The 27148-nt window shown below is 43.7% G+C and overlaps 1 protein-coding gene across 1 annotated transcript in view; it reads right to left on the bottom strand.

The window, feature by feature from the left end:
- Positions 1-27107, bottom strand: part of SLC25A32 (solute carrier family 25 member 32) — a 43042-nt gene extending 15935 nt beyond the window's left edge. Inside the window, exons 1-2 of the mRNA XM_004011797.6 lie at positions 26636-27107; positions 534-684 (exon numbers count right to left, since the gene is read on the bottom strand). Of these exons, the coding sequence (XP_004011846.2) occupies positions 534-684; positions 26636-26792 (308 nt within the window). The 5' untranslated portion in view covers positions 26793-27107. The remainder of the gene's footprint in view (positions 1-533; positions 685-26635) is intronic.
- Between the last annotated feature and the right edge of the window lie 41 nt (positions 27108-27148).

The raw sequence follows: 27148 nt of genomic DNA, 5'->3' as shown, positions 1-27148 counted from the left end.
CATCCTCTGGCCGGAATAACAAATGGTGATGCCAGTAAAGGAGTGAGGAAATGAACGAGCTTTGAAGATGAAGGAGCAGGTCAAACAGGAGGTAAGAAGAAACATGCCTCAAGACTCTCCCAGTCATGCACTGGTTTTGACTTTCTTTTCCCAAAGGGCTGTCCTGTGACACATGTTCTGACGAGGGCTCCGAGATCTGTCCACTTCTGCTCTGTCAACTTCAGCATGAGTCACATGTATTTTGGGAAGCCACCTTCCTGATTCATCTCGCAGAAATGGATTCTGGAAGAGTGTCCATCCCTTCCTTTTACCTTCTTCCTATTGAGAACTTTTTCCCAAACCAAATGCCTCTGATAAATGATAAAAGCTTACAGAAAATGAGCCTGATAAGGCATTCTATGCTTCCTAACTCTTGAAGTCAGAGAAACTGCTTAAATGATTCATTTTGCTTTACCAACTGATTTTTTTAAAAAATCATTAAAAACAAAAATTCCTTTTTATTTACAACTGTAAAATCTCCCAGAGTTACTCACAAAAAAAAGTAGAGTCCCCAGGATAAACCTGCACCCCACACATTTGGGGTTACTCCTTGGTAAAGTCCCCGTAGTCCATCAAGTTTCCAAATGGTGGTCAAGCAATGCAAAATTCCTTTATATTTTGGTCTCAATTCCAATCCGTCACTCACTGCAGTAAAGGATACACAGAGTTAGGTGGAAGCAAAGTTCTCGCTCTGAATTATAAACATGTCACACAATCAGTCATAGAAAGCAGGTAAATTCAAAAGAAAACAATTTTTTGTTGATAATATTATTTTCCAAGATTTGACATTTTAAAATTAATACATTCATATATTTATCCAAGTTTTAAGTGTTTAGTATGCTCTCAATAAAAACCTGGATAAAAATATGAGCAGTGATAAAGAAAGAGAATATAGAGAATGGAATAAATGTTTCTGGAAATTCTCTTGCCACCATCCCCACCAACACACACATCATCAGAAGAGAAAGTAGAAAATTTCATCCATTCTTTTCTCTCAAAAGTTCTAAATTAATAAAACATAATAGGCTAAAACAAAAACTAAGTGATACAATATACATTCTATGTTTTTAAAATAAGAATTCCATAAGAATGTTTTGAAAGTTTAAAAGATAACACTTATTTTAAGTAACTTCTGTTTTATGAAAGATTCCACAAACCAAGAAGAGATTGAAAAGAATAATACAGACGTAATATATCTAAATTTACAAAAAAGGATTCACAAATAAGAAAACAACAAACAGTCCCTAAAAATTTTATGGGCAAATTACATAAACTGCTGATTCACAGAAAATTACACACAGTCAAATGGAATAGAGTGGAGAGGCCAGAAATAAACCCACCCACTTACGGCCAATTAATCTGTGACAAAGGAGGCAAGAATGTACAATGGAGAAAAGACAGTCCCTTCAAAAGTGTGCTGGGAAAACTGGATAGCTATGTGCAAAAGAATGGAATTAGGACATTCCCTAACACTATGTACAAAATAAACTGAAAATGGATTAAAGACCTAAATTTAAGAACGGATACCATAAAACTCTTAAGAGGGAAACAGGCAGAACACTCTTTGACATAAATGGCAGCAAAATCTTTTTTGATCCACCTCCTACAATAATAAAAATAAAAACAAAAATAAAGAGGACCTAATTACACTTGAAAGCTTTTGGATCTGGCGGTCCCCTTCCTTGGCATATATCTGGAGAAAACTCTCATTCAAAAAGATAAATGCACCTCAATGTTCATTGCAGCACTATTTACAATAGCCAAGACACAGAAGCAACTTAAATGTCCAATGACAGATGAAAGGATAAAGATAATGATACATATATACATGCAAAGAGACATGACTGCGCAACCGAGCACACACACACACACACAGATATACATACACACAATGAAATTATACAAAAGAATGAAATGATGCCATTTACAGCAATATGGATGGACCGATCGTACTAACTGAAGTCAAAGACAAATATCATATGATATTGCTCACATGTGGAATCTAGAAAAATGATACCAACCAACTTATTTACAAAACAAAAATAGACTCACAGACTTAGAAAACAAACTTGTGGTTACCAAATGGGAAAGGTGAGGGTAAGGGGTAAATTAGAAGGCTAGGATTAATATACACATACTACTATATATAAAATAAATAATCAACGAGGACCTAAGGGTAGAGCACAGGGAACTCTACTCAATACTCTTTAATAACCTATATAGAAAAAGAATAGATACATGCATACATATATAACTGAATCACTTTACTGTACACCTGAAACTAACATAATGTTGTAAATGAACTATATTCAGTATAAAATAAAAAATTTTAAAAAGAATGTCATACATACAACATGAGAAATTAAGCAAATATTTTATAAATGGAGTATAACCTCTAAAAACTGTGAATCACTATATTGTACACCTGTAATATATAATATTGTATTTGATAAAAAAGCGCTGAAAGAGTTTTCAACTTCACCAATAAAATACAAATTAGACAAGGTAGCTTTTTCTCTTTTTTTACCTTCAGAATTAAAAGAGCTTTATGATTTGTTATAGGGAAATTTTCATGACCTTTTTGAGAGAAGTTTAACACTATCTAATAAGATGCTTACTCCTTGGAAGGAAAGTTATGACCAACCTAGACAGCATATTAAAAAGCAAAGACATTACTTTGTCAATAAAGGTCCATCTAGTCAAGGCTATGGTTTTTCTAGCAGTCACGTATGGATGTGAGAGTTGGACTATAAAGAAAGCTGAGCGCAGAAGAATTGATGCTTTTGAACTGTGGTGTTGGAGAAGACTCTTGAGAGACTGCAAGGAGATCCAACCAGTCCATCCTAAAGGAGATCAGTCCTCGGTGTTCATTGGAAGGACTGATGCTGAAGCTGAAACTCCAATACTTTGGCCCCCTGATGTGAAGAGCTAACTCATTTGAAAAGACCCTGATGCTGGGAAAGATTGAGGGCAGGAGGAGAAGGGGACCACAGAGGTTGAGATGGTTGGATGGCATCACCGACTCAATGGACATGGGTTTGGGTAAACTGCGGGAGCTGGTGATGGACAGGGAGGCCTGGTGTGCTGTGGTTAATAGGGTCGCAAAGAGCCAGACACTACTGAGCGACTAAACTGAACTCAATAAAAATTCAAATGCAATTATTCTTTGACTTAGAAGTTCCATTAAAAATATATCCTATTTAAATATGGCCCCAAATTTACAGAGATACACATACAACGAGGTTCACTAAAGCATCTTTTGTGATGGCAAAAGTGAAAGTAATTTCAATATCCAAAACCAGGGAAATGTTTAGATAAATTATGATATATTTATACTGTGGACTACTCTAAATATTCAGAAAGATTGACAGCTATAAAAGGAATAGACTGAAGCATGCATATGGTTAATAGTGACTATCTGCAGAGAACGAGACTGGCTGTGAGTAGTTACAGGGGAAGAATGATAACGACAGTTCAACAATACAAATTTGACGACGTAAAGTAAACGATGACGTAACTTTTGCAATAAAATAAAACAAAGCAGGCCTAGGGAAAACTTTTTAACCTTTACTTCTGTTATCCTTCACCCAAGAACATTTTCAGATGCTTCACATCTCCAATAGAAGCACTTTTAAAAACCTTCTTCATGTAATAAATATTAAACTAGCATACAATTGGGCTTCCCTGATAGCTCAGTTGGTAAAGAATCTGCCTGCAATGCAGGAGACCCTGGTTTGATTCCTGGGCTGGGAAGAACTACTGGAAGAAGGGATAGGCTACTCACTCCAGTATTCTTGGGCTTCCCTTATGGCTCAGCTGGTAAGGAATCCGCCTGGAATGTGGGAGACCTGGGTTTGATCCCTGGGTTGGGAAGATTCCCCTGGAGAAGGGAAAGCTTCCCTGGTGGCTCAGATGGTAAACCATCTGCCTGCAAGTGCAGGCAACCTAGGTTTGATAACTGGGTTGGGAAGATCCCCTGGAGAAGGAAATGGCAACCCACTCCAATATCCTTGCCTGAGGAATTCCATGAACAGAGGGGCCAGATGGGCTACAGTCCACAGGGTTGCAAAAAGCTGGACACGACTGAGTAACTTCACTTTCACTTTCAGCATACAGTCATTCAAAATGGTGTTTTAAAAAGCAAAACATGTATGCTGCAGAACGTTTACAAAATATAGGAAGGCATGTGCTTAGTCACTGCTACTGCTACTGCTAAGTCACTTCAGTCGTGTCCGACTCTGTGCGACCCCATAGATGGCAGCCCACCAGGCTTCCCTGTCCCTGGGATTCTCCAGGCAAGAACACTGGAGTGGGTTGCCATTTCCTTCTCGAATAGGAAGGCATAAAGAAAATAAAAACCATGCACAATGCCACCACTCTAAGATGACTGCCCTTATTGTACTATACCTCCTCCCTTTCTTTTTTGTTAGTGGATATAAATGCCAGTCCTCTACCTCAAGACCAGACCCTTTTGTTGATCTTCAAATCTACATAAATAATGCAATTAACAAACACTGCAGCTTGAACAAATCCAAAACTGAAGTAGTTTTCTCCATCCCTTTTGAAGATGCTCTTATTCGCTACTCTGTGTTGATCAATAAACAGGGATTCTCTGGTAGCTCAAATGGTAAAGAATCTGCCTGCAATGCAGGAGACCCTAGTTTGATCCCTGACTTGGGAAGATCCCTTGGAGAAGGGAATGGTATTCCCCACTGCAGTATTCTTGCCTGGCGAATCCACGGACAGAGGAGCTTGGTAGGCTACAGTCCATGGGGTCTCAAGAGTTGGACCTGGTTTAGCAACTAACACATCATCTATACAGATGCTCAAGACAGAAACCTAGACACTCCTCCTTTCACAACCTCTTACCAATTAAGACATCCTGTTGATTCTACATCCCAAGTCTTTTCCTGTCCATGTCTCTCAGTTCACACTGCCGTTGCCCATTTAGAACACCATCACTAGCAACAGAAATTAAATTAGCTTTCTTATCTCCAGTTTTGCTGCCTCGCCTCACTAGTTGCACTGCAGGTTGAGAAATCTTTCTAGAAATGTGCATTTCAATAAGTCACTTATATATTATACTTAAAACTATCCTACACCCCAAACAATAAAGAACATTATTCCTTAACACATTACTTAAGACCCTCCATTACCCTTCTGCCACAAGCCCCAGTCTCCTCTTTATTCTCTCTCTCTCTCCAACAAAGCTGCCTTAGGGAACTTACTGCAGAGTACTTGGCTCACTGAAGCCTATACTTTTGATGAAAATTGCTAGAACGTTCAACAGTTTTCAGTTCGTACACAGCCTCTGACCTTAACACTTTGGCACAGGCTATTGATGGTCTGCCACGAAAATTCTCTTCCTACCTATTCCTTCATACAGGTAACTTTGATTCCTCTTTCAGGTCTCAGTTTAACAATTCCCCAATTCTTTGGGGATCCCTTCATACCCTCTAGATGTGGTTTCCCATGGCATACTATACATTCCCTACCATAATAAAATACTCTTCATTGCAATAATTACTGGGGTTGTTTTGTTCTATTATCCTGGCTTCTCATTGCTCTGTGAGAACAGAGACGACTTTTTCATTGCAATATGTACACTCCAATCATAGTGCTTTGTATGTACATTGCCGGCTCTCAAGATATACGTGCTCAATTGGTATAGCCTGAATATTTTCCATTTCCTTTCCAGAACCAGAGTCTACTCTTCTCTACCATGTTCTGCCCTAGAAGTCTGATGTTGCCTCTAGCTTCTAGTTGAGTTGGGCTGGTGGTGAGCCCAGGCAGACGAAAGGGACAGAAGAGAGCAGATGCAAATATTATTTATTCTTGCAGAGGTTGCCTTGGGTAGGCTGCATTCCTCTACTGAAAGTCACAGTTCCTCTCAAGGTGGCCCTCTCCCAATGACTCTCCCTGTCCTGGGGCCCTTCAGGTGACAACAGCCCAAAAGGTTTCTAGTCCCAAAATACTGCATTCTTCCTTGTGGTTTTCCTATAATATGCATTGCTTCTGTTCAGTCCCTGAGTCATTCTGACTCTTTGTGACCCCATGGTCGCAAGGTTTCCCTGTCCTCCACTATTTCCTGGAGTTTGCTCAAATTTATGTCCATTGAGTTGGTGATACAATCCAGCCATCTCATTCTCTGCCACCCTCTTCTCCTTTTGCCTTCAATCTTTCCCAGCATCAGGGTCTTTTCCGATGAATCAGCTCTTCCCATCAGGTGGCCAAAGTATTGGAACTTCAGCATCAGTCCTCCCAATGAATATTCAGGGTTGACTCCTTTAGGATTGACTTGTTTGATCTCCTTGCAGCCCAAGGGACTCTCAAGAGTATTCTCCAGCACCACAATTTGAAGGCATCAATTCTTTGATGCTGTCTTCTTTATGGTCCAACTTTCACATTTGTATATGTTTACTGGAAAAACCATAGGTTTGACTATACAGACCTTTGTCAGCAAGTGATGTCTCTGCTTTTTAATGCACTAAGTTTGTCATAGTTTTCCTTCCAAGCAGCAAGCATCTTTTAATTTCATGGTTGCAGTCACCATCCACAGTGATTTTGGAGCCCAAGTTTGCCATGAAATGATGGGACCAGATGCCATGATCTTAGTTTTTGAACATTGAGTGTTAAGCCAGCCTTTTCACTTTCCTCTTTCACCTTCGTCAAGAGGCTCTGTCATTCCTTTTTGCTTTCTGCCATTAGGTGATGGTGTCTGCATATCCGAGGTTATTGATATTTCTCCCTGCAATCCTGATTCCAGCTTGTGATTCATCCAGTCTGGCCTTTTGCATGATGTTCTCTCCATGTAAATTAAATAAACAGGGTGAGAACACACAGCCTTGTCCTACTAACCTGCTTACATCTTTGTAAACAGTCCTTTTGCTGCACTCAATATGCCAGCAAATGTGGAAACTCAGCAGTAGCCACAGGACTGGAAAAGCTCAGTTTTCATCCCAATCCTAAAGAAGGGCAATGCTGAAGAATTTTCAAACTACCGGGCAATTGCACTCATTTCCCATGTTAGTAAGGTTATGCTCAAAATCCTTCAAGCTAGGCTTTAGCAGTATGGGTATCAAGAACTTCCAGATGTACAAGCTGGATTTAGAAAAGGCAGAGGAATCAAAGATCAAACAGCCAACATTCACTGGATCATAAAGAAAGAAAAGGAATTTCAGAAAAATATCAACTTCTGCTTCACTGACTATGCTAAAGCCTTTGACTGTGGGGACCACAACAAACTGGAAAATTTATCGAGAGACAGGAATACCAGATCACCTTACCTGTCTCCTGAGAAACCTATATTTGGGTCAAGAAGCAACAATTAGAACCTTACATAGAACAACTGACTGGTTCAAAACTGGGAAACGAGTACAACAAGGCTGTATATTGTCACCCTGTTTATTTAAGTTATATGCAGAGTACATCATGTGTAATGATGGGCTGGATGAAGCACAAGCTGGGATCAAGATTGCTGGGAGAAATATCAACAACCTTAGAGATAAGATGATACCACTCTAATGGCAGAAAACAAAGAGGAACTAAAGAACCTCTTGATGAGGGTGAAAGAGGAGAGTGAAAGGCTGGCTTAAAACTCAACATTCAAAAAAGTACGATTATGGCATCCGGTCCCATCACTTCAAGGCAAATAGAAGAGGAAAACATAGAAGCGGTGACAGATTTTCTTTCCTAGGGCTCCAAAGTCACTGTGGATGGTGACTATAGCCATGAAATTGGAAGATGCTTGCTTCTTTGAAGGAAAGCTATGACAAACCTAGAAAGCATATTAAAAAGCAGAGACATCACTTGTCCAACGAAGGTCCATATAATCAAACCTATGGCTTTCCCAGCAGTCATGTATGTGAGAGTTGGACCATAAAGAAGGCTGAACACTGAAGAATTGATGCATTTGAATTGTGGTGTTGGAGAATACTCTTGAGAGTCCCTTGGACTGCAAGGAGATCAACCAGTTAATTCTAAAGGAAATCAACTTTGAATATTCATTGGAAGGACTCCAAAACTTTGGCCACCTGATGCGAATAGCTGGTTCACTGGAAAAGACACTGATGCTGGGAAAGATTGAAAGCAAACGGAGAAGAGGGTTGCAAAAGATGGGATAGTTATAGGATTACTGAACTCAATGGACATGAACTTGAGCAAACTTTGGGAAACAGTGAAGGACAGGGAAGCCTGGAGTGCTGCAGTCCATGGGGTCACAAAGAGTCAGATATGACTTAGTCACTGAACAACAACAATGCTCCAAGAGCTATCCTATTTTGAATGTGTCTTCTTCTGTTTCCTACAGGGAAATGGAATGAAAGAGAATGACAAAGTTATAATACCGATTACGTTTTTATAAAATCAATATATGGTAAAATAGGATTTCCAAAAGATCCCCCCCTTCCTTACCAAAAAAGATTTCTAACAAGATCTGAACAATGATATGATGGTGCTGCCTCTCACAGATTTCCCATCATTCGTACAAACAGTCCTCTGGTTGGCATGTGAATTGTTTTTTTCTCTTTGCTATCATCGAAAGGTCTCTAAAGAAAATTCTTGTCAACAATTTGCACAAATCCTTATATACTTAGAAGGGGAATTAGAAGAGGTTAAAGATGGCACCCCACTCCAGCACTCTTGCCTGGAAAATCCCATGGACGGAAGAGCCTGGTGGGCCGCAGTCCATGGCGTCGCTAAGAGTACGACTTCACTTTCACTTTTCACTTTCATGCATTGGAGAGAAATGGCAACCCACTCCAGTGTTCTTGCCTGGAGAATCCCAGGGACGGGGGAGCCTCATGGGCTGCCATCTATGGGGTCGCACAGAGTCGGACATGACTGAAGCGACTTAGCAGCAGCAGCAAAGGGTATAAATTTAAGGTTACAAATTTCACACTGAAACTGTCCCCCCAGAAAGTTTATACAAATTACAGTGCACTAGTCATATCCAGGCATGCCTAGTTCAGTGTGCCCTCACCACTACTTTTGTGCATACTGCAACCTGGCAGAGACACTATACACCAATGCCAGGCAAAGGGGGAAAGCCAGTTTCTTTCATCACTAACCTTGACAATGTTACACCATGAAGTGAGATTAAAGTACACTAGGCTTTGTTAGATGACCCAGGTTTTGATATTTAACTTCCCTCATTAGCTACCTGGTGTTTTCTTCCTGAGCTTTAGCATCCTCTTTTATAAAAGTGGGGATAAACATTCCCTACCTCGAAGGTTGCTGTGAGTTTTATAAAAGATAAGTTTAAAGGGATGGAGCTGAGTAACTGGTTCTCAAGAAATGTTTTGCTGTGTACTTTAGAATCTTTCTGGTGGTTCCCTTGGATTTCATGGCTCTCATTTTCCTGTATTAAATGCCTTCTAAGTAAGTTTTCCTTTCAACAAGCTCACAACACAATTTTTCTTTTGAGGTTAAAAAAAAAACAAAACAAAAATCACACAAAATCACTGATTCATATATGAACCAATGATTCCTTTGTTTTGAGAAGTCATTTAATCCTAGAAATAGAGTATGAAATATCAGTAATAGGTAACATCATTCTGTACCCTATACTTCATATAACCTTATCTACTTTATTATATATTTAGGATCAAATCTTTAATTTTGAAAAATATTCATTTGTTCACAGATAATTTTTTGTAAAAAAAATAATAATTTAAAAAAACAATGTATTGATTCCTTATCATTGCCAGGCAAAGAAGGAATATAAGTCTAAGTATGACACAAACTCTGACCCTGAGGAGGATATAATTCTCAAGGCAAAATGGACAAACAATCTCATGACAAAGTCATAAGCACTGTGGTTCACCTCTGAAGAGCTATAGGAATAAGGAAGAAACATGATCACCACTATATAGAGGAGCCCCTGGAGAGAGGCAGGAGGGTGACAGGGAAAGCGAGAGAGCAGATAAAGGGGAGAGTCCTGAAGATGATTAGGGACTTCTTTTTGGGAAAAGAAGAGAAAATTTCTCTCCAGACAAGTGTACAGCTCATACAAATACATGAAGCATCACAGCACCTGGCGCTGCTGGGGAGAATCCTGGGGACATGGTACAGCTGAAGCGCACAGCTCTTAGAGGGAAAGGATGGTAGGAAATGAGCTTATGAAGAAGGACAAGGGCTTCTTTAAGGATGGAACTGCATCCTTCCCCTACTGCTGCTACTGCTACTGCTGCTACTACTGCTAAGTTGCTTCAGTTGTGTCCGACTCTGTGCGACCCCATAGACGGCAGCCCACCAGGCTCCCCCGTCCCTGGGATTCTCCAGGCAAGAACACTGGAGTGGGTTGCCATTTCCTTCTCCAATGCATGAAAGTGAAAAGTGAAAGTGAAGTCGCTGTCGTGCCCGACTCTTAGCGACCCCATGGACTGCAGCCCACCAGGCTCCTCCATTCATGGGATTTTCCAGGCAAGAGTACTGGAGTGGGTTGCCATTGCCTTCTCCGATCCTTCCTCTAGTTCATATATTGAAGTCCTAACCCCCAATGTGAGTGTATTTGGGATAGGGCTGATAAGGAGGTTCAGTTCAGTTCAGTCACTCAGTCGTGTCCGACTCTTTGCGACCCCATGAATCGCAGCACGCCAGACATCCCTGCCGGGGGCCAGCGTGAGGAACTCTGCCCATGGCAAAGGTCATGAGGAAACCTCCTGTTCCCGAGCATCTACCCCCCAAACCAGAGTCTATCTACTTTACTGTTTCATGCTCTCACCTACACCCCTGACTTTATGGGGGGCTGTTCCCCACCGGTTCTCTCAGAGAAGGAGTTAACTTGCAGCTCCAGTTAATAAAAATTCCTGGGCATGACAAGTGTTTCAACTTAGGAACTCCTCTGAAGGTTATCTAGCCCGCCTGTATAGGTTCGTCCAGCCACATGTGATTGTTTACAGCCTCCCAACCTGAGAGGCAGGAGATGTTTTAGACCTACTAAAGGCAAATTCTTTTGGGGAGTAGGAAATTATTAGTATAGTGGGTTGATTAGGAATTATATTGGTGAAGGGTTTTTCATTTGTTGTGCCAATAATTGCTGCTAATTCCCTGCCCTGGATGTGACAAGGGTGTCTCAGGTCAAACCTCTCTGCTAACAGACTAGCCTGTGTGACAGGATTATCCATACATGATTGTTTACTGAGCCTTAATTAGCATAGGGCTTTTCTCATTGTTGAGTCAATGATTGCCACCAGGCCTCCATATCCTTAGGCACCTGGGAATATATTAATCAATGTATTTGGAATATAGAAAAGGAAATATAGTAGTTTTTAAGGTTAGCAATACTAGACTTTTTGAGTTAATGAATTTTCTCTTTGTAATAGATCACTGTACTTTGTTATAAATCACTGTGTCCTTGCTATGTAAAAATGTAACTTTATCACTATCTTAAGACTAAATAGATCTTAAGGGGAACACTGGTGAAAGGATTTTCATTTGTTGGGCTGATGTTTGCTGCTAAATCTCCATATTCCCTGCCCTTATAATGAATATAAGTAGCATATAGGAGAAATAAGTATTAACCTTTAAGCATATAGGAGAAATAAGTATTAACCTTTAAGATTAATCATGTTAACCTTGGGTTAAATAAATTCCTTTCTTGATTGTAACTCACTACACCCTCACCCTATAGGAATGCAACTTTATTTGGAGGGTGGTGCCTCATTTAAGAAAAAACACCCTTGGAAAAAAATAAGTTTTTTGGTTATCAGAAAGAAAGGATAATAAAATGTCAGCAGGTCTCATGGCCAGAAGATGATGTAAAACTCCTAAGATCTTTTTTTTTATGTAAAGCACCTGATTTTGATAAAGGTCAGGACTGCTGACCCTCGCGTGACTCTGTATTCATCCCTATGTGTAACAAAAGGTATATAAGCAAACCCAAAAATAAAGAAAGAGGATCAGTTTCCGGAAAGACTGATTCCCCCATGTCGTTTCTTTCTTGCTCCCCGTTTTTCTGGCTGGATTCCCATCTGGAGCATGGATGCTATTCCACGTAAACCAAGTTATTCAGCCTCTTCTTCTCCACTAATTTTCCTACTACACTATCCGTTTCTAATCTCTCTATATATCTGTAATTAAATATGTATTTTTCCAAGGACGCTGACTCCGTCCCCACCTTCAAATCACCCTGGATCCACCGGGGCTGGACCCTGGCACATCCCTGTCCATCACCAACTCCCGGAGCTCACTTAGATTCACATCCATCGAGTCAGTGATGCCATCCAGCCATCTCATCCTCTGTCATCCCCTTCTCCTCCTGCCCCCAATCCCTCCCAGCATCAAAGTCTTCTCCAATGAGTCAACTCTTCGCATGAGGTGGTCAAAGTACTGGAGTTTCAGCTTTAGCATCATTCCTTCCAAAGAAATCCCAGGGCTGATCTCCTTCAGAATGGACTGGTTGGATCTCCTTGCAGTCCAAGGGACTCTCAAGAGTCTTCTCCAACACCACAGTTCAAAAGCATCAACTCTTTGGCGCTCAGCCTTCTTCACAGTCCAACTCTCACATCCATACATGACTACTGGAAAACCATAGCCTTGACTAGACGGACCTTCAAGATTAAATGAGATTTAAGGGCGGGGCCCTAATTCAGTAGCACTGGTGTCCTTATAAAGAGGAGACACAGCAGGAGGGCATAAGCACTGAGAAAAGGCCCTGTGAGGACACAGTCAGAAGGCAGTCATTTGCAAGCCCACGAGAAGGGCTCCTCCTGGAAACCACCCCTGCTGGTCCCTTGATCTTGGACTTCAAGCCCCCAGAACTAGGAGAAAATCAATTTCTGTGGTTTAAGCCACCCTGCCTGTGGTATTTTGTTATGGTAGCCCTAGCAGACTAAGACAGGATAATTCCAAACATTCCTGAAAATCACAAAAGAACATTCGCCTATGATCAAAGGCCCATATTTCTCAAACTTGGGTTCAGGTGTGCCTAAGATAATCAACTATGTGTTTAGAAAGGAGACCCTGGCACCCTGGGGGAAATGCATTTGAAGGTGGAAAAGCTGGAGGCAAGAAAACAAGAGACAACTGCACAGTTACTGAGATGAAGAGGGTCTGAATTTGGGCCTCTCTAAAGTCGAATTACAATTGCTATATAAATCAAATACAGTGAATATTTTTGGCCTAAATGGCCTCATAATTGTCTCAAAAACACTTGCCACTGAGAATTTTGTAGCTGATCTAAATACTCCCTGTGTAACTGTTACAATGGCCTACAACAGCACTAACAGATGCCGACAGACACAGCCCTGTGCATGTGCGCTCAGGCACGGGTGACTCTGCGACCCCATGGACTGCCAGGCTCCTCTGTCCACGGAATTTTCCAGGCAAGATATACTGGAGTGCGTTGCCATGTCCTACTCTAGGGGATCTTTCTGACCCAAGAACCAAACCCAGGTCTCCTGAATTGCAGGGGGATTCTTTACCAACTGTGTCACAAGGGAAGCCCAACAGACAATAACTGGAAGATAGAAAAGTTTGCTGAGCAAGAGGGAGCCCAGACAGGGGACACTAATTTTAACTACCCTATTACAACCTGTTTCATTTGTTGCACGTTAGTTTTATCCCTCTTTTCCTCTGTCACACTGAAGAGCTGGTCCCTCTTAATAAATAAAACCAATCCCCTCTACTTGTACTCTGTCTCAGCATTTTGAAAGCTGCAGATGGGTCCAGAAACTGATTTAGCATATTATTAAAAAAAAAAAAACCAAATGAACAAAACAAAAACCACCACCACTAATAGACTGGAGTAGAAGACAATATAAATGACATCACAAGCAGTAGGTATTGCCTTATGAAACTTATTTCAGTAATATGTGTGTGCTCACATCAGGTAGCAAAGATAAAAATTTATTTCCTAGAGACTCACAGACTTAGAAAATAAACGTATGGTTGCCAGGGGGGAAGGGATAGTTAGGGACTTTGGGAAGGTCACGTACACACTGCTATATTTCAAATGGATCACCAACAAGGACCTACTGTATAGCACATGGAACCCTTCAATGTTATGTGCCAGCCCGGATGGGAGGGGCATCTAGAGGAGAATGGATACATGTGTAAGAATGGCTGAGTCCCTTCACTGTTCACCCGAACTACCACACATTGTTAATCAGCTATGCCCCAAAACAAAATAAAAAGTTTTGGGGAAAAAAAAGAAAAAAAAATTTCCTACTGAGAGTTGTGGCCAGAAAAGTTTGAGAGAGACTGCTCTAGATTCTCTTTGCTTAGAACCCCTTCAAAATCTCACTAATTATCTTCTTGCCTCCATCTCCAATCTCTTCATTTTTAGTTTTTTCCCAACAAAATAAAAACTCAAGTATCTCATCTCTTGAGTGTCTCCTTTCAGATCCCAGTGCCTCCCTGTCAGTCAAGCTTCTGGAAGAGAAAACTACAATCTCAGCTTGGACTTTCTCACCTCCACTGCTTCTCAATCCAGTGGAGGCTGGTTTGGCCTCCACCTGCCACTGCAGTTTAAACACCTCCATGTGCACTTTGGGATTCCTCTCTTTTTACCCCCTGACCAGCATCTGACCTAGTTTACCTCCTAAAACACACTTCTCTGGGCCAGCTCCCCTCTCTTCTGATTCTTCTCTTACTTCTCTGGCCGTTTTCTTCTCTTCTACCCATCCTTTAAAAGCTGGTTTTTAGGCATCCTTTCCACTTAACAAGGATAGTCTCTCAATCACTAAGTAGTTTCGATTTCTACCCTCATGCTTTGGTTTCTACAACTCCAGTTCTGATCTCAAACTGTTTTTGAACTGCGGTGCTGAAGAATACTCTTGAGAGTCCCTTAGAGAGCAAGGAGATCAAACCAGTTAATCCTAAAGGAAACCAGTCTGGAATATTCATTGGAAGGACTGATGCTGAAGCTGAAGCTCCAATACTTTGGCCACCTGATGAGAAGAGCTGACTCATTGGAAAAGACCCTGATGCTGGGAAAGATTGAGGGTGGGAGGAGAAGGGGGTGACAGAGGATGAGATGGTTGGATGGCATCACCGACTTGATGGACATGAGTTTGAGCAAACTGTGGGAGATAGCGAAGGGCAGGGAAACCTGGCGTGCTGCAATCCATGGCGTCGAAGAGTCGGACATGACTTAGCAACTGAACAACAGTCCTGATCTCGTTCCTACCATCCAGACCTCGTTTCCATTTTTACATGGCATAAAAGATGTGTCAATCTGGAAGCTTAACTTTCTGGAATCATTTCATTTCAACCTCTAGCATTTTACCCTTTAGATATACCAAACTACCCATTTGGGGTTTCAGTCTAACAGCAAAAGCTATGGAATCAGACTTCTTGAGTTTGAATCCCTATTTCAACACTTTGTAACCCCAAGTAAGTTACTAGATTACTCTGTGCCTGAGTTTTCTCATGCACATAATGGAGAAAATAACAGAAACTAACTCTCATAAAAGAGAGAATTAAGTGAGTTAATACACATAAAGCACGTCTTAAAAGCATGCCTGGCACATAGCAAGCAGTCAGTAAGTTATTATTTATGCTAACAGGTCCTGCAATACCATATACATACAAAACTTGACTGTATGCTATTCTCGTTAAGGGTGCTCTACATTTAGGTTCCTTAGATTAACCTATACATTATTAGGATTTCAGGTTATTTTAGAAAATTACTATTTTTATGTCACATTCTTTGTTGAGATGCCCACTCACCATTCTTGATGGCTTACAATGACATCTTGAAGTAATAAATGTTAGGGACCAAATGACGGTCTCTAGGACCTGAGTCATGTTTACCAGAAAGAGACAGGATATGCGCTCATCCTGCCTGGCCAATCATGTAACGCCAGCTACTCCTGTAACTGAGACAAAGAACTGCCTGTATATAAGCCGCCATACTCCTTTGTTTGGGGCTCTTGTCAGATTCCCTTGTGTGGGATGAGACTTGAGCCCTAGCGCGCTAGAGATAAACTCCCTTCTTGTTTTTGCATTACTGTGGTGGACTTGCTCTCTCAGTCGGTTCGGAGATATGGGCTCGGAGCATAACATCTGGGGGCTCGTCTGGGATCTCCGTCCCACCAGGGAGGACAACTCTCCTGGTAGAAGGGAGTAACCTCGTTAGGAGATAAGAGCTCTGAGCACCAGTGCTAACGTTGCAGAAGCCCAGATTAAGTCCGGGGCCCGGTATCGTACGGGGGAGGCATCTGGCTGTAAAGTGCAGAGGCAAGTCAGCATAAGGCCGGGGCCTGGTTTCATGCTAGGGAGGCAGCTGGCTCTGGTTACTGGATTAAGTCAGCGTAAGGCCGGGGCCTGGTTTCGTGCTGGGGAGGCAGCTGGCTCTGGTTACTGGATTAAAAGTCAGCGTAAGGCCGGGGCCTGGTTTCGTGCTGGGGAGGCAGCTGGCTCTGGTTACTGGATTAAGTCCAGCGTAAGGCCGGGGCCCAGTTTTGTGCTGGGGAGGCGGCTGGCTCTGTGAACATCCTGCAGGTAAGATTGAGTGCATTGTCGGTGGCCACCTTGCATTTGTTATCTGTTTGTCTATTTGTGGTGTCTGCGTTGCTCTTTGTGTGCTCTGTTGGCTCCCAAGTATACTTTTCTGTGATCATGGACAAACAACTTCTACTCCTTTATCTCTTATGATTAACCACTTCTCTGATTTCAAGTCTAGAGCACAGAATCTATCATTGCTGGTAAAAAAAAAAGCAAGTTAGTAACTTTTTGTTCTGCCGAGTGGCCTGCTTTTGATGTCAGCTGGCCACAAGAAGGCACCTTCAGCCTGCCTACTATTCAAGCGGTCAGAGAGAAGGTGCTCGCCCCCTACCCTTCAGGACACCCAGCCAGACCAAACTCCATACATTTTGGTCTGACAGGACCTGGTGGAAAGCCCCCTGGCCTAGCTAAAACCTTTTGTTTTTCAGCCCCTCACTTCCCTTCCCTCTTCCCCGTCCTTGCTTCCACAGGTTCCACAGGTTTCATCAGGAGAAGCCAAAAAGAGAACCAAGCCTTCAGCTCCTCCCAGAAAAAGGGGCCCCGCCTAGGGAACTCGGAGAAAGGCCAAAAAAAAAAAAAAAAAGGCCAGCATAGCAGAAGAAGACCCGGAGGTTCCCTCCTCCACCATTCATGCGTTTCCGGTCTGGACGGAGCCAGCCAGAGAGGGTGGAGAACGGACATATCAGTATTGGCCCTTCTCCACTAGTGATTTGTACAATTAAAAAACCCAGACTCCCTCCTTCTCTGAAAAGCCATGGGGTCTTATTGATCTTTTAGAGTCTATCCTGTTTACTCACAATCCCACTTGGGATGATTGTCAGCAACTGTTACAGGTACTTTTTACTACAGAGGAGCACGAACGGATCCTGTCAGAAGCCCGGAAAAATGTGCCAGGGGTGGATGGGAGGCCCACAATACAGCCTAACCTCATTGAGGAGGGGATCCCCTTGGTGCGACCCAACTGGGACTTCGAACACACTAAAGGTAAGGAGCGTCTCCGAGTGTACCGTCAGACTCTCATGGCTGGCCTTAGAGCGGCCGCCAGAAAGCCAACTAATTTGGCCAAAATAAATCCAGTGAGACAAGAGCCAAATGAGAGCCCAGCAGCCTTCCTGGAAAAGATAATGGAAGCTTTTAGACAGTATACCCCTATGGACCCACAGGCAGATGAGTCACGAGTGGCAGTTATGTTAGCATTTGTAAATCAAGCAGCCCCCGATATTAGAAAAAAGTTACAAAAGATAGAGAGGTTAAATGAACAATCCTTGCAAGATCTAGTGAGGGCAGCCGAGAGAGTTTTTAATCATAGAGAGCCCCAGAAGAGAGAGAGGACCGCATTAAAAGAGAAAAAAGAGAATTTAGAGCTGAAGAAAACCGTAAAAATCAAAAAGGGCTGGCCCAGATATTTTTTGCTGGGGTTGAAAACAAAAACAGGTTCCAGAAAGGGAAAAAACTGGACTCAAAAACTGAAGAAAAAACGACAAGGCGTAAGCTTGAGAAAAACCAATGTGCATTTTGTAAAGTGTTTGGACATTGGAAAGATAAATGCCCCAAGAAAAATCTAAAAGAGGGGCCCAAGAACCCCAAGAATGAGACTCCCTCTCCAGACAGTCATATCCTCTATGCAGGTGAGGATAGCGACTAGGGGGGTCAGGGCTCGAAGCCCCTCCCCAAGTCCTAGGTAACTATAAATGTGGAGGGAAAACCGGTTGGTTTCATGGTGGATACGGGAGCTCAATACTCAGTCTGAAACCAGAAAGATGGACCCATGTCTAAGAAAAGTAGCTGGGTGCAGGGAGCAACCGGGACTAAGCAATATGGATGGACTACAAAACGGCATGTGAACTTGGGGGCCCACCAAGTGACCCATTCTTTTCTGGTGATACCTGAGTGTCCAGCGCCCTTGCTGGGAAAAGATTTACAGTCTAAAGTAAATGCCCAAGTTCATTTCGACCACGGGCAAGTGTCAGTTTTAGATGGAATCGGGCATCCTCTTCAGGTCTTGTCTCTGGCATTAAAAGATAAATACAGACTGTACTTGCCAAAGGCCCCAGCGACAATAAGTCCAGAAGTACAGCCATGGGTTCGGAGATACCCTCAGGCCTGGGCTGAAACAGCAGGAATCGGACTGGCCAAACAGAGGCCCCCTATTATTGTGGAACTAAAAGCCAGTGCCTCACCAGTGAGAGTGCGACAATATTCCACGAGTCAAGAGGCTCGGCAAAAAATTACTCCTCACATACAACGCCTCATAGACGCTAGGGTCTTGAGAAGGTGCCGGTCCCCATGGAACACTCCCCTGTTGCCTGTGAAAAAGCCTGGGGGAACTGATTTTAGACCGGTTCAAGATCTACGAAAAGTCAACAAACGGGTAAATGATATTCATCCTATGGTTCCTAACCCTTACACATTGCTAAGCAAGTTGCCTCCAAACTACATTTGGTACACTGTTTTAGATTTAAAAGATGCCTTTTTCAGTTTGCCTCTTGCCCCCGCAAGCCAAGAGATCTTTGCCTTCGAATGGCAGGAAGACGGTGGTCAGACCCCTGTGCAGCTGACATGGACTCGCTTACCACAGGGTTTCAAAAACTCGCCCACGTTATTTAATGAGGCCCTGGATGAAGACCTCCGTGAGTATCGGGTTGAACACCCTAACATTGTTTTATTACAATATATTGATGACCTTATGCTGGCAGCGGCTACAGAGAAAGAGTGCCAAGAGGCAACAGGTGACCTTCTCCAAACCTTGGGGACTTTAGGTTACCGGGCTAGTGCCAAAAAGGCCCAGATTGCCAAGCAAGAGGTTACATACCTCGGTTATAAGATAAAACAGGGCCAGAGGTGGCTAACGCAGGCTATGAAAGAAACCATCCTCCAGATCCCTGAGCCGGCTAACCCTAGACAAGTGAGAGAATTTCTGGGAATGGTGGGATATTGCCGGTTATGGATCTTGGGGTTTGCAGAAAAGGCCAGGCCCCTATAGGAGGGGACCAAAGAAAACAAGGACTGAAAATGGACTGAGCCAATGAAAGAGGCCTTCCAAGAGCTCAGGCAAGCCTTGCTAGAAGTTCCTGCCCTTGCCCTCCCTGATCCATCTAAGCCTTTCCAATTATTTGTAGATAAAAAGCGGGGGATAGGAAAAGGGGTACTAACACAGAGATGGGGACCATGGAAGCGACCTGTAGCTTACCTTTCCAAGAGACTGGACCCAGTGGCAGCCGGATGGCCACCTTGCCTCCGTATCATCGCGGCCACCGCGCTCTTAGTCCACAATGCTGATAAACTGACTTATGGACAGAGACTCTTGGTCTACACTCCTCATGCCATAGAGAGAGTTTTAAAGCAACCCCCAGGTAAATGGATTTTTAATGCCCGCTTGACGCACTACCAGGCCTTGCTACTTGACACCCCACGGATTCATTTCCAAACGCCCTGCACTCTAAATCCGGCCACTCTTTTGCCCAATCCAGGGGAAAATAGCCCCCTCCATGATTGTGATGAGATACTGGCCGGGGTAACAGCAATGCGAAAGGACTTAACCGATACTCCACTGGATAACAGTGAGCTAAAATGGTTCACAGACGGCAGCAGTTATGTAAAAGATGGACAGAGATGGGCGGGAGCCACAGTAGTAGATGACTCTGGACAGACAATATGGGCAGAGGCCCTTCCCCCGGATACCTCAGCACAAAAGGCAGAGTTAATTGCCCTGATTCAAGCATTAGAGAGAGCCAAAGGAAAAAAAATAACTATTTTCACTGACAGTCGCTATGCTTTTGGCACGGTACACATCCAGGGCCCGATATATTGGGAACGGGGGTTTTTGACAGCTGAAGGAAAAGAAATTAAAAACTTGCCTGAAATCCGTAGACTTTTAGAGGCTGTACAGGTGCCTCGGGCTGTGTCAATAGTACACGTACCTGGACATCAGAAGGGTGACAGCCCCACGGCACGAGGGAATCGTGCCGCAGACCTGGCAGCTCGAAAAGTAGCTGATAAAGATTTCATCACCCCTATGTTGGTGATCGGACTTCCACCTCCAGGTATGGGAACTCTGCCCGCAACCCCTGAGTATTCATCCACAGACTTTGCTTGGATCCAAAAACACACCAACCTTCAAAAAGATAAAGATGGATGGTACCGAGACTCAGACGGCTACTTGATACTCCCTGCTCAGTTGGGACGGCAACTATGTGAGCATTTGCACTTGTCTACTCATCTGAGAAAAAAAAAAGACTCTGATGCTCTTTCAGACTGCGCGCCTGCGATTTCCCCAGCACCAGACAACTGTAAAGAACATAGTGCATGCTTGTAAGGCGTGTCAACAGATGAGGCCAGGAAAAGGACAACATGCAGGACTGAGGTATCGGGGAGAAGGACCAGGGCAACACTAGAAAATAGATTTCACCGAGGTAAGGCCAGGCAAGTATGGTTACCGGTACTTGTTAGTGTTGGTGGATACCTTCTCAGGGTGGGTGAAAGCTTTTCCTACAAAGGGAGAAACCGCGATGATAGTGGCAAAAAAGATTTTAGAAGAAACAGTTCCCAGGTTTGGCCTGCCAGTGACCATCGGCTCTGATAATGGACCTGCTTTTGTGAGTCAAATAGTTCAGAGTCTTGCCCTAGCCCTGGGGACTAAATGGAAGTTACATTGTGAATACAGTCTACAGAGCTCAGGGCAAGTAAAAAGAATGAATCGGACTCTAAAAGAAACTTTAACTAAATTGGCTATAGAGACTGGCGGGGACTGGGTGACTCTCCTTCCCTTCACCCTCTTCCGTGCGCGTAATACTCCTTATTAACTTAATCTGACCCCATTTGAGATTCTGCATGGGAGACCTCCCCCTGTATGTCCAATATTTAAAGGGAAGAAACTACCGCCTCCCACGTTGGGGCAACTCCAAGAGGCCTTGATGGCCTTAAGCAAGGTGCACTCTCGTGTCTGGAAACTGCTCCGGGGAATACATGTGGGTCAAAATAAGGGAACTATTCCCTCACATGATATTGGCCCAGGAGACTGGGTATGGGTCAAAAGGCACCAAACCAAGGCACTAGAACCCAAATGGAAGGGTCCTTATGTTGTTCTTCTTACCACCCCAACTGCCCTAAAGATTGACGGTATCGGGCCTTGGGTGCATTGCAACCACGTACGCCCAGCTGCTTCAGCAGAGCAAGAAGACGCTAAGAAAGAATGGGAAGCATCTCTGCACCCATCCAACCCCTTGCGGCTAAAGCTTCGAAGGCGCCAACAGGACCAGGACAACTCGGCTGGGCCATCTTGTGGATGACCCAGTTACTCTGCTCCGGAGTCGCCAGCGTGAACCCACATCAACCCGTCAAAATCACCTGGAAGCTGCAAAATGGACTAACACGAGAGGTGCTAAACTCCACTACCGCAATATATCCACCAAACACATGGTGGCTGGACTTGTACTTTGACCTTAAGCTGATGGTAAATGTGCCTTGGGCTAGGGGTTATCTCCGAGAACAAGGGTTCTGGGCATGCCCAGGCGCACCCAGACATGACTGAAAGACCTGTGGGGGGGCACAAGACTCACTGTAAAACTTGGGATTGTGTTACTTCTAATGATGGACCTCGGCGCTGGGAAATAGGAAATTGAGATTTACTTAATTTTTCATTCGCCAAGCCCCTCCCTAGGGTCCTCGGAGATCCAACTTTTAGCTGTAAAAGTTGCAGTTATGCACAAGTCAGAATAAGGTTCAATCCAGAAAAAAGCAAACAGGAGGGGATTAGATCTGCTCTTTCTGCAACAAGGGGGTCTCTGTGCTGTCCTAGGAAAAGAGTGCTGTTTCTATGCGGATCATACAGGAATGGTTAGAGAATCTATGGCCAAAGTGAGAGAAGGACTAGCCCAACGTAAACGAGAACGTGAGGCTCAACAGGGATGGTTTGAATCTTGGTTTCAACAATCCCCTTGGCTGACTACCGTAATCTCCACCTTGCTAGGACCCCTGCTAGTACTTTTACTGATGCCTACCTTCGGCCCATGCATTATCAATAGACTTGCAGCCTTTGTAAAGGAACGCATAAATACCGTACAGCTGTTTGTGCTTCGACAACAATATCAAACTGTGTCTCAGGACCGAGAGGAAGATTCCTCTATATGATCTAAGGATGGGGGGAATGTTAGGGACCAAACGACGGTCTCTAGGACCTGAATCATGTTTACCAGAAAGAGACAGGATATGCGCTCATCCTGCCTGGCCAATCATGTAACGCCAGCTACTCCTGTAACTGAGACAAAGAACTGCCTGTATATAAGCCGCCATACTCCTTTGTTCGGGGCTCTTGTCGGATTCCCTTGTGTGGGATGAGACTTGAGCCCTAGCGCGCTAGAGATAAACTCCCTTCTTGTTTTTGCATTACTGTGGTGGACTTGCTCTCTCAGTCGGTTCGGAGATACGGGCTCGGAGCATAACAATAAAGGGCCTCAATAATCACCTCAAGTGACCTTTCCACCCAACACAAGAATGTTTTCTAGCCATTGTCATCCAACTGCTGAACCACTAGTATTCATTGCCGGTTTCACTTCTGAGCACCACCTACTTTGCCAGGCCAAAACCTGCTTCCCTGTAATTTCCACCCAACCTCTGCCTTTCAGATTACCTGCAATAAGGCAGCTCCCTTTCTCACATGGCAGTTCTCTAAATACCTTAAGTCCCTCACGTGTCCTAAGTTAAACTAGTTCCTTTAGTTATTTCTCACACGAAATGATTTCTACTCCTTCAACTATTGTGGACACCTCCAAATTCCAATTTGCACCTGAACTCATTGAAATATTGCAGGTTTGGTTTAATGGTCAAGACTAACATCCCCATCACTAGGTATTGTAATTTTATTAAAAGGGCTTAGTTTAATGAAAGCATTAAAAATCCTAGCATTAATGCTGGTGGCCGGTCAAGTATATATTTTAATTTCAGTTATTCATCTTCCTAAGTTTTCTTTTCTATCACCATTTCACAGCCACACTTGTGCTATGCACAGCCGCACTGGGGGTTTATTACATAGTCCTGCTTCAACTCCTAGATCTTTAATTTTGTCCTCCTATCTTGATTACCTTAACTGTCACTTCAGTCCTACTGGTCTCCTAATATGCTCTCCATTTAATTAATATTACCAATATTCTCAAGAATACTGGTACCAAGAATCCCCTTTTCTCAGGCATAGTCTGCACCACAGCACTGTCTTAAACTCACCAGGCCAAGCACTCTAAAATGATCATCTCAACCATCACCTCTTTTGCTCTTACATAAAACTGAGAAATACCAAGTCATATAGGTCTGCACCTGCAACCAAATCCAGAATTCTTACCTTCATGCTCAAGTCACAGTATACGAGGAATTCCTGGGGTAAGGCTTAATGGCCAGAGGGTTTTGAGTTAGACCTAACTCAGATCTAGATGTAAATCTCAGATACCTTACAACTTGGGCACGTTAGTCAACTCCAATTATCCTCATCCGTGTATCGGGAATAATAAATTTATAGTGTTGTTCAGAGTAGTAAATGATCTACCGCAAGAAAAGTTCTTAGTTCATTGCTCTTATTGCAAGTAAACACTCAATGAATGTTCCTTGTTGTCGTAATTCTTATTTGTGCATGTGTGGTAAACTCCATGGAAATTACATGTCTTTGTGGGTTCTCTTCTAGGGAGAACCCTCCATAATTTTCACTAATTTTCAATGGCTTCTCTCCTCTCCAGCTTTCAAAATTTTAGTCCTTCTCTGGTGAACCTCAAGGCTAATCAGACTTTTACAGATACAGATATATATGACCATCATCAATCTATAACTTTCTTAACAGTTTATGACTACTCCTGTTTTGGTATTTGGATTTATTCCATTTTGACCTAAATTTTATGTTGTCTACAGTTACTTTTTATTTGACTGAGTCTCAAGACTAAAATTTGGAGAAGGCAGGGGAAACCCACTCCAGTAGTCTTGCCTGGAAAATCCCATGAATGGAGGAGCCAGGTAGGCTGCAGTCCATGGGGTCGCCAAGAGTCAGACACAACTGAGCAACTTCACTTTCACTTTTCACTTTCATGCACTGGAGAAGGAAATGGCAACCCACTCCAGCGTTCTTGCCTGGAGAATCCCAGGGACGGAGGAGCCTGGTGAGTTGCCATCTATGGGGTCGCACAGAGTCAAACAGGACTGAAAGGACTTAGCAGCAGCAGACTAAAATTACAATGTTAAGTTTCCTGAGGGCAAGAACCTTATATAGGTGCTTCTATATCCTATACAAATGTTAAAAGGCTAAGATACAAATGAACAGAAGAGAATCTCCTAACTCTTTGAGATAAACTACTTCTGCTGATCTAATTCTCAAGGTAGACCTTAACCTGTAGTGGTTAAACAGAGCAGGACTGTCTAGCCCTTCCCTTCCTCCAACTCCATCCTCCACCTGCCTTCTGTCTGTAGAAAACCTTTAGTCACATAAGTTTAATGGGAAAAGTGAGAAAATACAGAAGCAAAGGAAAACAGGACCAAATACTAATGGTTTATCATTAAGCAAAGTCAAGGACCTTTCATTCCTCTTCAAGGGCTACAGATAATATTCTGAGCCATATCCTTTAAGCAGTTTTATAGATACTGAAACGCCCATCTGGTGGCAGAAGATAATTACATGATGACCAAACCTGTAGCCATGACATTAGCTGCCACAACTGGCCTCAAAGAAACGAGAACAAATGGACCCTGGAACTGAAGACTAGCTGTACTTAAAACAATCAAGATTATGCTGCATGACCAATTTCAACATGATTGTCCGGCTGCCTGTGTTTTCACTTGTAACCCGCTTCCTCCGCCTATAAACGTCCTTTCCCACTGATTGTCAATTGCAGGGAGGGAATTCAGCCTTGGGATATGAGTGCCCCTGCTCCCAGTTCCAACCTCCAAAATAAAGCAGTTTCCTTGTTATCAACTTTGCCTCTTTACTTGCTTTTGAGCCGAGAGCAGCTGGACCCCACTTTCAGTTAAAGAACTGGAATGCCAGAAAATAGTTTCCAAATAAAGTTATGAAAGACATTTTTTGAAGCTATCTTTTTCGGAATTTTATGTTAACTTTTAAAGTATTTTCTTAATTTCCATGCAGTTAATTCACTAAGTGCACTTAATTCAATAAAGCTAAATAAAAACCTGTACTGTTTGGATTCTAGCTACTTATTCCTTCACAAGGACCCACACCATACTACACACGACAACAACAAACTTTCAAGAGAATTTTGTACCAACCCCATTCCTAACAATGTGATTACTCCCTACTCCAGGATTTCCCTCTCAGCCCAGAGGGCAAACACGTTTCTATTCTAAGATTTCCAAGTACAGGTTTCCTGGCGATGCTAAAGTAAAGCATGAAAGCTTTAATATAGGCCAAAAGTGCATAACGTGAAGAAGCAATTACCTTAACACGCACTTTGCTAAAGGATGCACGAAATAAATCCAGATAAAGCACAGATGCTCACAGAAACAGTTCAAAGCTATGACTGATTGACGCTGAGATGTTGAATGTAGTTTCCGGGAAAGGAGCTGGTGGTGCACGCTGCCTCTCAAAGGCTTGGTGCAAAACAAACGCTGAACTTTCTATTCTCGATTTTCGCCTTCTTTTTGTAATGGCGAAAATCCTCTTCGATTCTTTGCGATTTGGGGGTGAGCGGAAAAAGGCTTACTAATGAAAGCCTTTCCTAAAAGCCAGGTGGTGTGAACAGAACTTTCGAAAAGCTGGGGGTTGGGGTGGGGGGTGGCGGGTACTTGTATCTCCAAGGGAGAACAATTTGCACGTGTGAGGTTTAAGCCCTGAAATGTGATCAACCCTTTCTTATTTTATAAAGCAGGCTTTTGAGTTCCACGTTCTATACCAATGAGGACCTTTCTCAGACTTTGACATCCATTCTGCTCATTCCTCAGTATCGGGGAAAAGGGGACGCCGGCAGCCAGACCACTTAAACCAGACTCCCTTTCCTCAAATCTGGTCCCACGGGAGCCCGGGCAAAAAGCATTCTTCTTAAGCTCTCGCCTCGCCTGCAGTACGCAAGAGGCAGGTGAGGACGAAGCCGTCCCTCTGCGTCTTTATCACTCGGTTCGGGGTGACAGCAAGGAGAAGCCCAGGGTCTGACTGGTCTCTTACCGGCGAAGCGGATCTTCACGAGGTCAAGCGGGTGCAGCGCGAGGTTGGAAAGGACCCCGCCGGTCACGCCCGCCACCAGATTCTCGTAGTGGACGTGGCGGAATATTGTGCTGCTCCACGCCGACCAGCCGGACGCCGACTGGCCCTGGCCTGTCATGGGCTCAGGGTCCGCTGATACCGCGGGCGTGGGACGAGATGCAGTGGCCGCCACCGTGGCGACGGTCGCCGCGCTGGAGCAGAAACCGCAGGGCACGAGCCCACTTCCGGCACCCGCGCGTGGAGTCACACTCGCGGAGGCGAGGGTGAAGCCGAGAGACCTAGGCGCACGAGTGACTGACTAGAGCGGCGCGGCCGCAACTCAAGCGGCCGAGGGAGAGTGGGCAGCGGGGCGGGGCGCCTCCGCCAAGGCCCCGCCCCGCCTCGCCCACCTCCGCGGCTGGGTTTAGGCTGAACTGCGTGGATCTGCGAACACAGATGAAGCACCGCCCCCGGCCAACCTTTGTCCGCGCGAGT

Source organism: Ovis aries, chromosome 9 (assembly GCF_016772045.2).
Source record: "Ovis aries strain OAR_USU_Benz2616 breed Rambouillet chromosome 9, ARS-UI_Ramb_v3.0, whole genome shotgun sequence".
NCBI classification, from domain to species: domain Eukaryota; kingdom Metazoa; phylum Chordata; class Mammalia; order Artiodactyla; family Bovidae; genus Ovis; species Ovis aries.
Note: the sequence above shows the minus strand (reverse complement) of the source record. Positions and strands in the feature narration are given on the sequence as shown.